Raw genomic sequence first — 12,568 nt, 5'->3', positions numbered from 1 at the left:
TAAAGTAAAATAAAAATTCCTAGTTCCAGACTTGCCTGGTGGTCCAGTGGCTAAGAATCTGCCTGCCGATGCAGGGGACACAGGTTCGATCCCTGGTTTGGGAAGAGTTCACTTGCCTCGGGGCAACTAAGCCTGTGGGCTATGACTATGGATGCTGCTGCTGCTGCTGCTAAGTCGCTTCAGTCGTGTCTGACTCTGTGCGACCCCATAGACGGCAGGACTACTGATGCCTGTGTGCCTAAAGCCCGTGGGCCGCAACAAGAGAAGTAAGCGCAATGGGAAGCCTGTGCCCCACAGCTAGGGAGTAGCCCCCACTCATCACAACTAGAGAAAGCTGGAGCACAGCTATGAAGACACAGCACAGCCAAAAATAAATGAATTAATTAAAAATTCAGTTCCTCAGTCACATCCACCACCCTTCAAGCTCTCCATAGCACCATGTGGCATGTGCCCAGTAGCCATGGTGCTGGACAGAGCAGATACAGAAAAATTCCATCATCACAAAGTCCTACTGGACAAATGCTGCTCTGGGTCACTGAATGGGTGCAGGGAGGACACCTGCCCTGAAGAGGGCTTTGCACATGCTAGGTTTAACCCATTGAGATTTGCGTTTGTTTTTGTGTGTTTCCACGGAAGCAGAACCCAGCCTAGCCTGACCCACTAGATTTCTTGCTTAAACAAAGGACTTGAGAGTCTTATTTCAATTACCAACTGGTAGCACGATGTGACATGGCTAAACCAAAGGGAGAGCTGATGGTACCACCACGCAGGCTCCAGTGGGGTTAAGCTCAAGCTTCCTTGAGTCCTAATCCACCTACCTGGTTTAGATCTAAACCGGCAGAATTTACTGAATTGTCAGAATTGTTACCAACGAAGATGAGTGAGGGCTTTGCTTCTTGTTGGTACTATTGATGGTTGTCATGAGAGTTTTTCCAGATGATACTGGGTATGGATCCATGGAGCACAGGTGTGATCTCATGGGTCAGCATTTGGCTTAGGGGAGAAATGACTTCATTTCTGTGACTCAAGGTTTGAGAGTTCATTGGGTTAGAATATTTGAAATAAGTGCAGACTTTGTGGCCACCAAAAGCATTGAGTTTCTTAAGGGAATTTTCTGGTGGCCCAGTGGCTACAACTTTGCGCTCCCAATGCAGGGGACCCTGGTTCGATCCCTGGTGAGGGAACTAGATCCCACGTGCTGCAACTAAGACCCGGGGCAGCCAAATAAACAATTAAAAAAAAAAAAGTTCCTCAAATGAAAGAAAAAAAAAGTTCAATTCTGAGCAAAATCTAATGGTCTTCATATGACCTTCTGCCAGGAAAGTTCTTCTTTTAAAAATCACTGCTGTTGACCCAGCTGTTCCACTCCTAGCTGTCTGCCCAAAGGACGTGAGAACTGGTGTTTAAACAAAAACTTGTACACGGAAGTTCACAGAAGCACTGCTCACAGTAGCCAAGGAGTATAAACAACCCAAATGCTCACCAACTGATGAAATGGTGGCCCACAGAGTGGAAAATTATTCAGCCATAAAAAGGAATGACGGTCTGATGTGCGCCAATCACCACATGGACGAACCTTGAGAACATTATGCCAAGCAAAAGGAGCCACAGAAGACCACACATATTGTACGATTCCATTTTTATGAAATCTCCCAATAGGGAAATCTACAGAAAGTAGATTAGTAGTTGCTCCAGGGCGGTGGGGGGGTGGTGGGGGCGAGGGGCGGGGGGAAGGGAGGTGCTGGGGACCAAAGGGGTGCTCAGGACTGGAGGGGTGCTCTAGAGTATGAGGGTTTCTCCTTGAGGTGGTGGAAATGTTCCAAAGTTGACCATGGTGGGACTTCCCTCAAAATAAATTGAGTTTTGTACACAAGGACATCAGTGGCCAGACTCCCATCACTTTTACCATCTTGCCACAGGAGAGATTTAAGAACTGAGCCTGTGAGACTGCCAGGCCCTGCCCAGTGTCCTGACACCGGCAGGACCACCAGGCCTCCGAAGGTCCAGGCTCAGACCTGATATGGTTACATCTGCCTCACTCCACTGGCCAAAGCAAGTCATGGGATCAAACTCCGAGCTAGGAGGTGAGGACAACTCATCTCCAGTGCGAGGACGGTAAAGGGGGCAGGCAGACATTAGGAGGGGTGAGACAGTCTAACACAACACCCAGCACTTTTCTCCCAGTCGCTGCCAGGTTACCTCCAAACACAGGAACCAGGAACCCACTTCAACCTGGAGGATGCACACCCGTGGCGGCTCCAGGGAGCACCAGGGGGCGTCCAGAGACCACCTCCACCTTGGTTTGAGGGACCACTGGAAAGTTCAGCCCTGAGTTGGTCCTAGCTCCACACTACCAAGTCACTAATTTCCTGGAGCGGAGACCAGCGGGAGGCGGCTCCAGGGGAAAATGGACACACGCAGACACAGGCCTGTTTTGTTAACCTCATCACCATTTATTGAGCTGTGAGCTGTTGCCATCACTGCTGAAATCTGATACTCACTCATCCTGATCCTCCTCTCGGCTTCCCCTTGAAAAGGAAGCCTGGAGCAGGACCACCCCAGACACCACAGGGTAGAAGGGAGACATGGGGGAGGCGGTGGAGATGCAGGGAGATGAGGGATGGGGAAGGCACCAGGACCAGCGTGCGGGGGGACACACACACGCACAGGCAAAGACCAGGGGTGTCCATCTCTGCTCCAACCGGCGACCGCGAGAACATCAGGGAAGGACCAGGCGTCCACGAGACATTTCAGTCCTTCCTGTCATGAAGCGTCTGCCGAGAGGGGCTGGGCCACGGTTACTGGTCTGTGCGGAGAAGAGGCGGGGAGCGGGGTTCAGACTACCGGGAGAGGCCGGATGAAAACCAGTCGCTTCCCTGCCTCTCATCTCTTAAGCTTTCCCTGTAATAAACTGTAACGGGGAGTGGAACAGCTCTGCCGTGTTCTGAGTCCTGCAAGAGTCACTGAGCCTGACGGGGGGTTTCGGGACTCCTGAAATTGCACGCAACCTGTGAACAAGAGTCACTCCTTCCCCTCTCTCTTTTCTATGAATCCCATCTTGGCTTATCTTAGATAAAATCATCATTGGTGGACTTCTCGAGAATCCAAGCAAACCTCATGCTGGTTTAAGCAAACGCCTTTGAGTAACTGACAGTCTGGAGGTGGCAAATGGTGTGTTTCTGCAAGAGATGTGCTCCATTTAAGAATTCAAGTCCCCCACCAAAGGGGCACTCCCTCCCTCCTGACAGCAACTGCCCACGCATAGCCAGCTCATGCAGCCTGGAATTATGGAATTCTTTTTTTTTCCTTTTTCTTTGTGCATCTTTTTCCTTTTTTTGCAATTATGCAATTCATTTTTTTTTTTTTTTGGGTAATTTGGGGAGACTCCCTCCTTTTCAGACCTGCATAGGAGGCAAGACATTTGTATTTTTGTACTGCATTAATTCAAATTGTACTGCAGGTCCAAATTCCCACTGAAAGCAGCCTCATTCTGCTCCAGTGAGGATGAGGAGAAATGGAACTCGAGGTCAAAGCATTTGAGAACCAGGTTGCTGGTGCAAAGCATGCTGGGGGCAGGGGGCTGGGTCCACAGGCTCCTGGGACGGACGCTCAATTCTAGCACACGTGGGGCAGGAACCGGCAACTCAAGCTTAGATGGAGGGTAGAAACTGCTTCCAGGATCTCAAAAGCCAGGAGCCAGAGCTTGGTTATGGACTAGGTTAGTGACCAGGGCCCAGTTCTAGAGTAGGCTCGATTTGGGGCTCATCTGGAACACAGAAGCTCGAACACTGAAAACCAGGCTCAGAAGATGCTGAAAAGCAGTGCTATGGTCCAGAGAACAAAGTGGAAATTGCTACTTGTTCCGGAATGTACTGGGCTGGAAACTAGCCCTCGGGTTTGGAGTCCATTGGGAACCAGGGGTCAGCTCTGTGGCCTCAGGGCGGGGCCCCCCTCACCTGTGCCTTCAGGCCACATCAGGCCTGAGCCAAAGCGGCTTTGATGGCGGCCACCAGCTTCAGAAACTTGCTCTCCGTGTCCACGTAGCCATCGCCTCCCTGGAGAAGGGAGGACCAGGGGAGGGGTGGGCTGGGACCAAGACGCCAACCCCAGTCCCAACCCCCCACTGGCCCCCAGTAAGGCAGGATGGACAGACATACCTTCTTGGAGTGAACCAGCTTTCCCGCTACGAACACTTCAAAGAAGCCGGTGACCTGGGGAGTCCCCTCGCCGCACTGGGGAGAAGGAAGAGATGCTGGAGGGGCAGAGATGCCCCCTTGCGGACACCTGCCCCTTCCCAGGGAAGGGAGAACACAGGGGGCTGACCCAAACCACCCCCGCTGCCACCAGGGCTGAGGGACATACAAACAAGACCCATGTCTGACTCCTTCCCCTTCCCCAGACTCACGATGTCCAGACGGCTAGGGAACTCATCTTCTAACTTCTTCTTGAGCTGAAGATACTGGAAAGAGGTGGGTGGTCACACCAAGGTCCACAGAAGCCACATGGGCGGGCTCCCCCCCCATGGGCTAACCCCCCCCTCCACTTTCCAGGGCAGCCTCTTGGGACCACATGGCTTACCTTGGGCTTGTAGCCTCAAGCGCCACTGGTGGGAGCGTGTCCAAGAGAGTTGGTCCCGGGAGAGGAGGATGGGGACAATGGAGATCCGGAGAGGGGAGAGAGAAAGGGACAGTGGGGATCCAGGGATGGGAGGGGAGAGGCAAGGCAGGCAAGGAGACGGAGGCAAATGGGGGGAGGAAGCAGGAAGAGATGAAGAGGGACATGGATGATACAAGGAGGAGGAGACAGACACTCTCAAAAGAGAGGAAAGACACAGGGGCACACGGGGGTGGGGTGCAGCACAGAGATGGAGAGGCACGGGAAGGGAGCCAGCCACACAAGGAAAATGCATAGAGCAAGGGAGACGAGAGACAGAGCGTGGGGTGGGGTGGGGTGGGGGGGTGGCACAGAATCCGGGGCGACGAGGCGAGAGCACAAGCGCGAGGCAGAGGGGAGAGGGAGGCAAAATGGAGAGAGCCAGGTCAGGAGGAGAGCTGCCCCACGACAGCAGCCCCACCCACAGCCGGTACCCAAGCCTCAGGGAAACCATTACTGCAGGATTCCCAAGGCCCTCCCATGCCTGAGGGTGAAGGATAACCGCCGCCCCGCCCCGCCCCGCCCCACCCCCACGCAGACTATTTCGGGACCGGAGTCTGGGGCACAGGCAAAGCAGGGGGAGGGGAAGGGGAGGCGCCTCAAAATGTCACTCTACCCTCTGCTTGACTCTGCGGGCAGGGACACTGCTAACGCAGTGACAGATCTGAACCTTTCAAAGCCCCAGGCAGGGACCCTCCTCCCCCGCCCCAAGTGGACATTTCAAACAGGACAGCCAGCAGACCCGGGTGCGGGTTACCCCTGTGATCCGCCCGTGCCCCACTCCCAGCCTCGGTTTCCGCACTTGTAGAATGGAGTTAAAATCCCCGCCCAGGGAGTTTCTGGGAAAGGAAATTCAGGCAACATGTATTTATTAAGCGCCTACAGGCCAGCATGCCTGTGCAGGCCAGTACAGTCCAAGGCGCCAGGGTTGTGACACGGTCTACGGGACAGAACACTTCCTGCCGAGCAGACACGTTTTCACCCTTAAAGCGGGCAATTAGATCAAATGTGTAACACCCAATACACCGCACTCCCTCCGCCATAACCATTAAGACGACAACCTAGAGGGGTGGGAGGGAGGTTCAAGAGGGAGCGGACATATGTACACCTATGGCCAATTCTCGTTGACATATGGCAGAAACCAACACAAAATGGTAAAGCAATGATGCTACAATCAAAAATAAATTTTAAGAAAATCACTCCCTCTACGGATGGGGAAAGTGGGGTCAGAAAACGGGGAGCGTTAATAGGAAAAAAGCATCCACCGGCTGGGTTTAAGTCCTTGCCCAACACAGGCCGGGACGATCTGGAACCTACTGACTCTGGCCGGCCCCACCCGACGACCGGTCCCGGGGGAGGGGAGACCGAGGCGCCCAGGGAGGTTCCTCTTGCATTACAAGCCGACCCCCACCTGCTCCCCACCATGAGCCCGGGAATCGGGGCGGGCGGGGGGAGCCGTTTAAAACGACACACACGTGTCTCAGTTTTACCTTTTAGGACCTGAGACGTCTAGAATGTCACAAATTGGGGGGGGGGGGGGGCGAGAAATCAACGTCCTCTGTTTTCCGCCTCCTCCCACGCCCACCGCACCCACACGGAACCCTCTCCCCAGTGCAAGGCTCCCCAAGGGTCCTGCCCCCACCCCCGCGCATCCCCGACTCCCCCAGAGCCCAGCTCCGCCGGGACAGGGCGGGGCCCGGGCGGGATTCGAAGAGGGCACCTCTGGCCCGCGTGCTCACCAATAAACTACTCGGACGACGACCGCCATAGCTCCGGACCGCGGTGCCCGCTGCTGCGCGGACTCGCGATCCCAACCCGGGCGAGGGAAGGTGAGGTCTGCGCCCCGGGCGGGGCGTGCGCACACAGGCCTGACACTCCGCGTTCCGCAGCGCGGACCAACGCCGGAAGAGGGGGGGATGAGGAGAGGCCCCCAGAGCGGGGGCGAGAAGAATTCTGCCGCCCACCGCCCTGAGCCCGCCACGCAAATCTTCCCCCTCGCCCGCTGTGAGGCCAGGGAAAACCCTAGCAGAGGGGGTCCTCAGGAGAGCCCTCTGCGCACCCCGCTCCCGGCCCCCCTCTTCCGAGCCAGAATGGTACGGTCTCATGGGGCGGGGGTTCAGGGCCAACCGCTGCCGGTTGCAAACGGAATTGCAACTGACCTTGCTCATTTCGCTGGGAGGACCTTGAGGGCGGCCTGAGGGGGAAAGGGGGCCGAGTTCGCAAGGATTCGGGGTACACATGGGCGGCCCCTGAAGCTGAGGTTTTTTTCAGTGAGCGGTCCGGGGTACCCGCTGCCTTATTAAATAAAGCCTGGCATCCAGACCCGGGCGCCGTCTAATCAGCACTGAAGTCCCCCACTCCCCACCAACCCACCCACCCTTTTGCGCCTTCCAGACCTCTTCGAGGCAAGGGGTTCATGGAAAGTGCTAGAAGTTGGCAGCTGAGTTATTAGGGCTTAGAAAGTCGATGCATCTCTCTGAGCCTCAGTTTCCTCTTCCGGGCATAAATGCCTTCAGAGAATGTTTACCCATTTAACAAATACCTATTGGGTACCTTGCTGCAGTCATAGGTTCTGAAGATACAGCTCAGTTCAGTCGCTCAGTCCTGTCCGACTCTTTGTGACCCCATGGACTGCAGCAGGCCAGGCTTCCCTGTCCATCGCCGTCTCCCAGAGCTTACTCAAACTCATGTGCATCCAGTCGGTGATGCCATAGGAAGATACAGCAATGGAAAAATAGCCGAAGTCCCTGCCCTCAGCCCTGCCCGAGGTCTTCCCGCCCCAGCTTCTGTCTCTGACCCCCTGATCCTCACCTGCCGTGATCCTGATATCTTGGGGCTCCTGGCAGACTAGGTTCAATTCCCACCCGCTATTGCTGCCAGCTGTGTGATCTCAGTGGTCTTGGGCAGGTGTCAGTATAATGAGCCTGTGATGCAGAGCAGTTAACACGCAGCTGGGCGTAATCAGTGTCCCATAATCAGGTGTCTTTCAGGCTCCCGGGGTGCTCAGAACAAAAACCCAAGCCTTGGGAAGTCCCTGGTGGTCCAGCAATTAGAATTCCAGGCTTTTACTATGGTGGCCAGGGTTCAGTCCCTGGTGGGGAAACTGGGATCTCCTAAGGGGAAGCTAAGATCATGGCATCTGATCCCATCACTTCATGGCAAATAGATGGGGAAACAGTGGAAATAGCGACAGACTTTATTTTTTGTGAGCTCCAAAATCACTGCAGATGGTGACTGCAGCCATGAAATTAAAAGACGCTTGCTCCTAGGAAGAAAAGTTATGATCAACCTAGACAGCATATTAAAGGGCAGAGACATTACTTTGCCAACAAAGGTCCATCTAGTAAAACCTATGGTTTTTCCAGTAGTCATGTATGAATGTGAGAGTTGGACTATAAAGAAAGCTGAATGCCGAAGAATTAATGCTTTTGAACTGTGGTGCTGGAGAAGACTCTTGAGAGTCCCTTGGACAGCAAGAATATCCAACTAGTTCATCCTAAAGGAAATCAGTCTTGAATGTTCACTAGAAGGACTGTTACTGAAGCTGAAACTCCAATACTTTGGCTACCTGATGCGAAGAACTGACTCATTGGAAAAGATCCTGACGCTGGGAAAGATTGAAGGCGGAAGGAGAAGGGGGCAACAGAGGACAAGATGGTTGGGTGGCATCACTGACTCAATGGACATGAGTTTGAGTAAACTCCAGGAGTTGGTGATGGACAGGGAAGCCTGGCATGCTGCAGTCCATGGGGTCGCAAAGAGTTGGACATGAATGAGCGACTGAACTGAACTGAAGGGGAAGCTTGGCCCAAAAGAAAAAAAAAATGCAACAAGATAACCCAAGATTTAGCATGCTCTGCCCCTGATTGGCCCCATTGTTCCCTTCTGGTCCCTCTCAGTGCCCTAGCCACATGGAATCTTGGACCTCACCCACTCACCCACCTCTGGGCCTTTGCACAGCTATTTCTACCCTTCCCTGCTCCCTGATCCTGCTCATCCTCCAGGAATCAGTTCCAACATATTGTAGGAGAATTTTTGTGTTTTGGTAAACTGTGGCTTCTCCATATTATTAATACATCTGTTGCTGTTGTTCAGTCACTAAGCCTTGTGGTCACTGTTTATTATCCCATGGGCTGCAGCACACAAGGCTTTCCTGTCCTTCACTATCTCCCAGAATGTGCTCAAACTCATGTCCATTGAGTTGGTGATGCCATCCAACCGTCTGGTCGTCTGTCGTCCCCTTCTCCTCCTGCCTTCAATCTTTCCCAGCATCAGGGTCTTTTCCATTGAGTTGGCTCATCATATCAGGTGGCCAAAGTATTGGAGCTTCAGTTTCAGCATCAGTCCTCCCAGTGAATATTCAGGGTTGATTTCCTTTAGGACTGACTGGTTTGATCTCCTTGCTGTCCAAGGGACTCGCAAGAGTCTTCTCCAGCACCACAGTTGGAAAGCATCAATCCTTTGGCGCTCTCTTTATGGTCCCTCTTTTGACCTTCCTTATGGTCCAACTCTCACATCGTACAGGACCACTGGTCTTAGTTTGCTAATCATCCTATCATTGCTAAGCACCAGAAACTGAGTAACTTAAACCACAGACATTTATCTCATGGTTCTAGAGGCCGGAAGTCAGCGATCAAGGTGTCAGCAGGGTTGTTTCCTCCTGAGTGCTGTGAGAAAGAATCTGCTCCCTGCTTCTCCCCTAGCTTCTGGTGTTTGGCAATCTTTGGTGTTCCTTGGCTTATAAGCGCATCACCCAGTTTCTGCCTGCACGTTCACAGGACACGCTCCCAGTGCGCATGTCTGGGTCCAAGTTTCCCCAGTTTATGAGACCCAGTCATTTTAGGTTAGGGCCTGCCCTATGTCGAATGACCTCCTCTTCACCCGTTACATCTTCAACAAGCCTATTTCCAAACAAGGTCACATTCTGAGCTGCTGGGGGTTAGGACTTCACAGACGAATTCTGGGTGGGAGATAATTCGAACTGTAACCAATCATTCAGAGTTACCTGATTCTATGGGGTCTGTTTTACAACCCTGTATAAACTGTAGGTAAGTGATGGCAACACAAGATACATCTGTTTTTGTTTGCTTGTTCGTGTTTTTGTTTTTTTTGGGGGGGGCGGTGGAGGCGGGTTGCCGTGCCATACAGCATGTGGGATCTTAGTCTTCCAACCAGGATGGAACTCGCACGCCCTGAATTGGAAGTGCAGGGTCTTAACCACTTGATCACCAGGGAAATTCCACGATGAATCTTCTATAGAGGTATGCACATAAATTCTGTCTGGAAGGAAAACCCTACCTCCCTTAGTCCATTTGGGTTGCTATGACAGAATACTACGGCTTATATGCTTATAAACAACAGACATGTATTGCTCCCAGTTATGGAGGCTGGCAGTCCAAGATCAAGGTGCCAGCATGGTTGAATGAGGGCCTTCTCGTGTTCATGGCTGGTGCCTTCTCGCTGTGACCTCACCAGGTGGAAGGGACTGGGGAGCTCCCTGGAGCCTGTTTTCTAAGGGCACTAATCCCACTCACGAGGGCTCCACCTTCATGACTTCAGCACTTCCCAAAGACCCCACCTCCTCATACCATCATCTTTGGGGAGCAGAATTTCAACATATAAATTTGGGGGAAACACAAATTTTGAGACCATAAGACTCCCCCCCCAATGTTTTGCCTCTACTTGCATTTTTGATTCACTATCTCTGATCTATAAATGCAACTGTTCTTTTTTTTTTTTAACTTTTTATTGTTTGGCCACACCCTGCAGCACATAGGATCTTAGTTCCCCGTCCAGGAATCGAACCTGCGCCCCCTGCACTGGAGGTGCGGAGTCTTAACCACTGGACTTCTAGGGAAGTCAGTGTGTCTGTTCTTTGAGTCTCCTCTGAACCAGTTGTAACACTTCACAGGGTTAAGTGAAATCTTTAACACGTGTTAACTTTTAGATCTGTATGAGTCTCGGTTTCCCCAAAGTCTCTTCCCCAAGTCTTTTCTCCCCACAATTATCTTCTAACAATGCTGTCATCAAGGAAGCCCGCCCACAGCCCTCAGGCTGGCCAGGGTCCCTGTAGGGCTCCCCTATCACTACCCCAACCGCTCTGGTTGTCCCAGGTCTGATGTTCTCAAATACGCAGCAAGTGGCTGGGCACAGGGCAAATACCCAGAGGCTGTTTTGTTGACCGGACTTAAGGCTGAGAATTTGCCAGGGGCCTGAAGAGTGAAACACCCCCTTTATGCCACTGAGAACAAAAAGGTCTCTGTCGCCAAGAAATGGGGGAGGCTGGAGGCATTAGTCATGGTTCTGGAGCTGGGGAACCATTCCTTGCTTGCTCACTCTCCCTCACACACACACGTGTATACACACATACACACACACACACACAAATGGTAACACACAGCTCTCACCTTCATCTGGCTAAACCACTGCACATCCAGACAAACCACAGCCCAACCAGAGACACAACACACCACATACCTCTATTCTGCTACACAGCGACACAAAAACACCCTACAGTCTCAATACACAACAGCCCAGCCAGGATCACAACATCAACACCTCCAAACACACAATTCACAATGACTGCCGCCTCTCCTCGGCCATGTGGCGGAACACACAACTGTACCCTGGACACACAATAACACAACACACCCATATCCAGCCAGAGACACAACAGCCCACCCTGAGATCCTGCTCACTGGGACACACGATTGTATACAGAGCACACACCACTGGATTTGGTCACGGACGTTGATACACAACCGCACAGCTGCACACACAGACAGGATCATTAATGCCCGCTGACCTACGCACACAGCAACAGACAACCCCACCTGCTCCCAAGAGACAAAGGCACACAATTACGCAGTAATACAATAGTACACATCACCATGGCAGGGACAAGACACACAGTGAGACTATACAACCACAGTGCCACCCTGGGAGGCAGACCCCAGCACACAACAGTACAACCACACACACACACAACACTAACTAACACAATAACCCAGCCAGACTCACTGGGATGCCTCTCGACTTGAACACCATTGCACAACCACACACCACCCCAGAGACACACTCAGGCAGAGACACTGCAGCCCAATGACATGGCACACAGAGGCTCCCACCCACAGCCTCGCAGTGACCCGCACCCAAGCTCCGCAGGCCTGGGGTCACACAGTAAGCAGACATGGTCCCTGCCTTCTGGGACTCATGTTATGGTCAAGGAGACAGACACAGGAAAACAGAAACAAACAGGGATTTCAAGAGGCTGTAGCAAGTGCTGGGAAGAAAAATAAAGCCAGGAAGGATGGTGGGGAGTTTTATAAACAGATCAGGGGATGCAGCTCTGTTACTAATAAAAGCAGCCAGCCCTTGAATATACAAAGACATAAAAGTCTCCTTCGGGCCCTAAAAGGCAGGAACTGTAATCATCCCATTTTACAGATGGGCAAACTGAGGTACTTGGTTGAGGTCACACCAGGCCTTGTCTGACTGCAGAGCCTGTGCTCTGAACCAGCTTCCTGTCAGCACGATGGATAAAAGCAGGGTGGGGAGGTGGGGATAGGGTGAGGTGGGGACTTGTCGGGGACCTCGAAAGCTTCCCTGGTGGCTCACATGGTAAAGAATATGCCTGCAATGCTGCAGACGCGGTTTCGATGCCTGAATCCAAAAGTCCCCTGGAAAAGGGAATGGCTACTCACTCCAGTATTCTTGCCTAGAGAATCCCAAGGACAGAGGAGCCTGGCGGGTTGCAGTCCATGAGGTCACAAAGAGTCGGACATGACTGAGCGACTAACGCTGAAAGCTCCAAGGGGGTGAAGGAGGCCTGGACTTCTGAAAAGCCAGGAGATCCAGCCTCTGCCTCATCCCTGTCCCAGGGAAGATGCTACCCGAGGCTCTGTGTCAGGGAGGG

The 12,568-nt window shown here is 52.7% G+C and overlaps 1 protein-coding gene across 2 annotated transcripts; it reads right to left on the bottom strand.

Moving 5' to 3' along the window:
- Nucleotides 1-2,432: 2,432 nt before the first annotated feature.
- On the bottom strand, nt 2,433-6,633 carry SELENOW (selenoprotein W). 2 transcript variants are annotated; one of them, XM_006080946.4, is made up of 6 exons: nt 6,393-6,550; nt 4,579-4,603; nt 4,406-4,459; nt 4,158-4,232; nt 3,957-4,055; nt 2,433-2,806 (listed from the first exon to the last, which is right to left on the bottom strand). In XM_006080946.4, exons 1-5 carry the CDS (start codon nt 6,419-6,421, stop codon nt 3,975-3,977), a joined length of 264 nt encoding a protein of 87 aa, XP_006081008.2. In that variant the 5' UTR covers nt 6,422-6,550; the 3' UTR covers nt 2,433-2,806; nt 3,957-3,974. The 2 variants fall into 2 exon arrangements, with proteins under 2 accessions (XP_006081008.2, XP_044786738.1); XM_044930803.2 differs by lacking the exon at nt 3,957-4,055 and having other exon boundaries at nt 6,393-6,633.
- Between the last annotated feature and the right edge of the window lie 5,935 nt (nt 6,634-12,568).

This window comes from Bubalus bubalis, chromosome 18, assembly GCF_019923935.1.
Source record: "Bubalus bubalis isolate 160015118507 breed Murrah chromosome 18, NDDB_SH_1, whole genome shotgun sequence".
NCBI lineage: Eukaryota > Metazoa > Chordata > Mammalia > Artiodactyla > Bovidae > Bubalus > Bubalus bubalis.
Note: the sequence above shows the minus strand (reverse complement) of the source record. Positions and strands in the feature narration are given on the sequence as shown.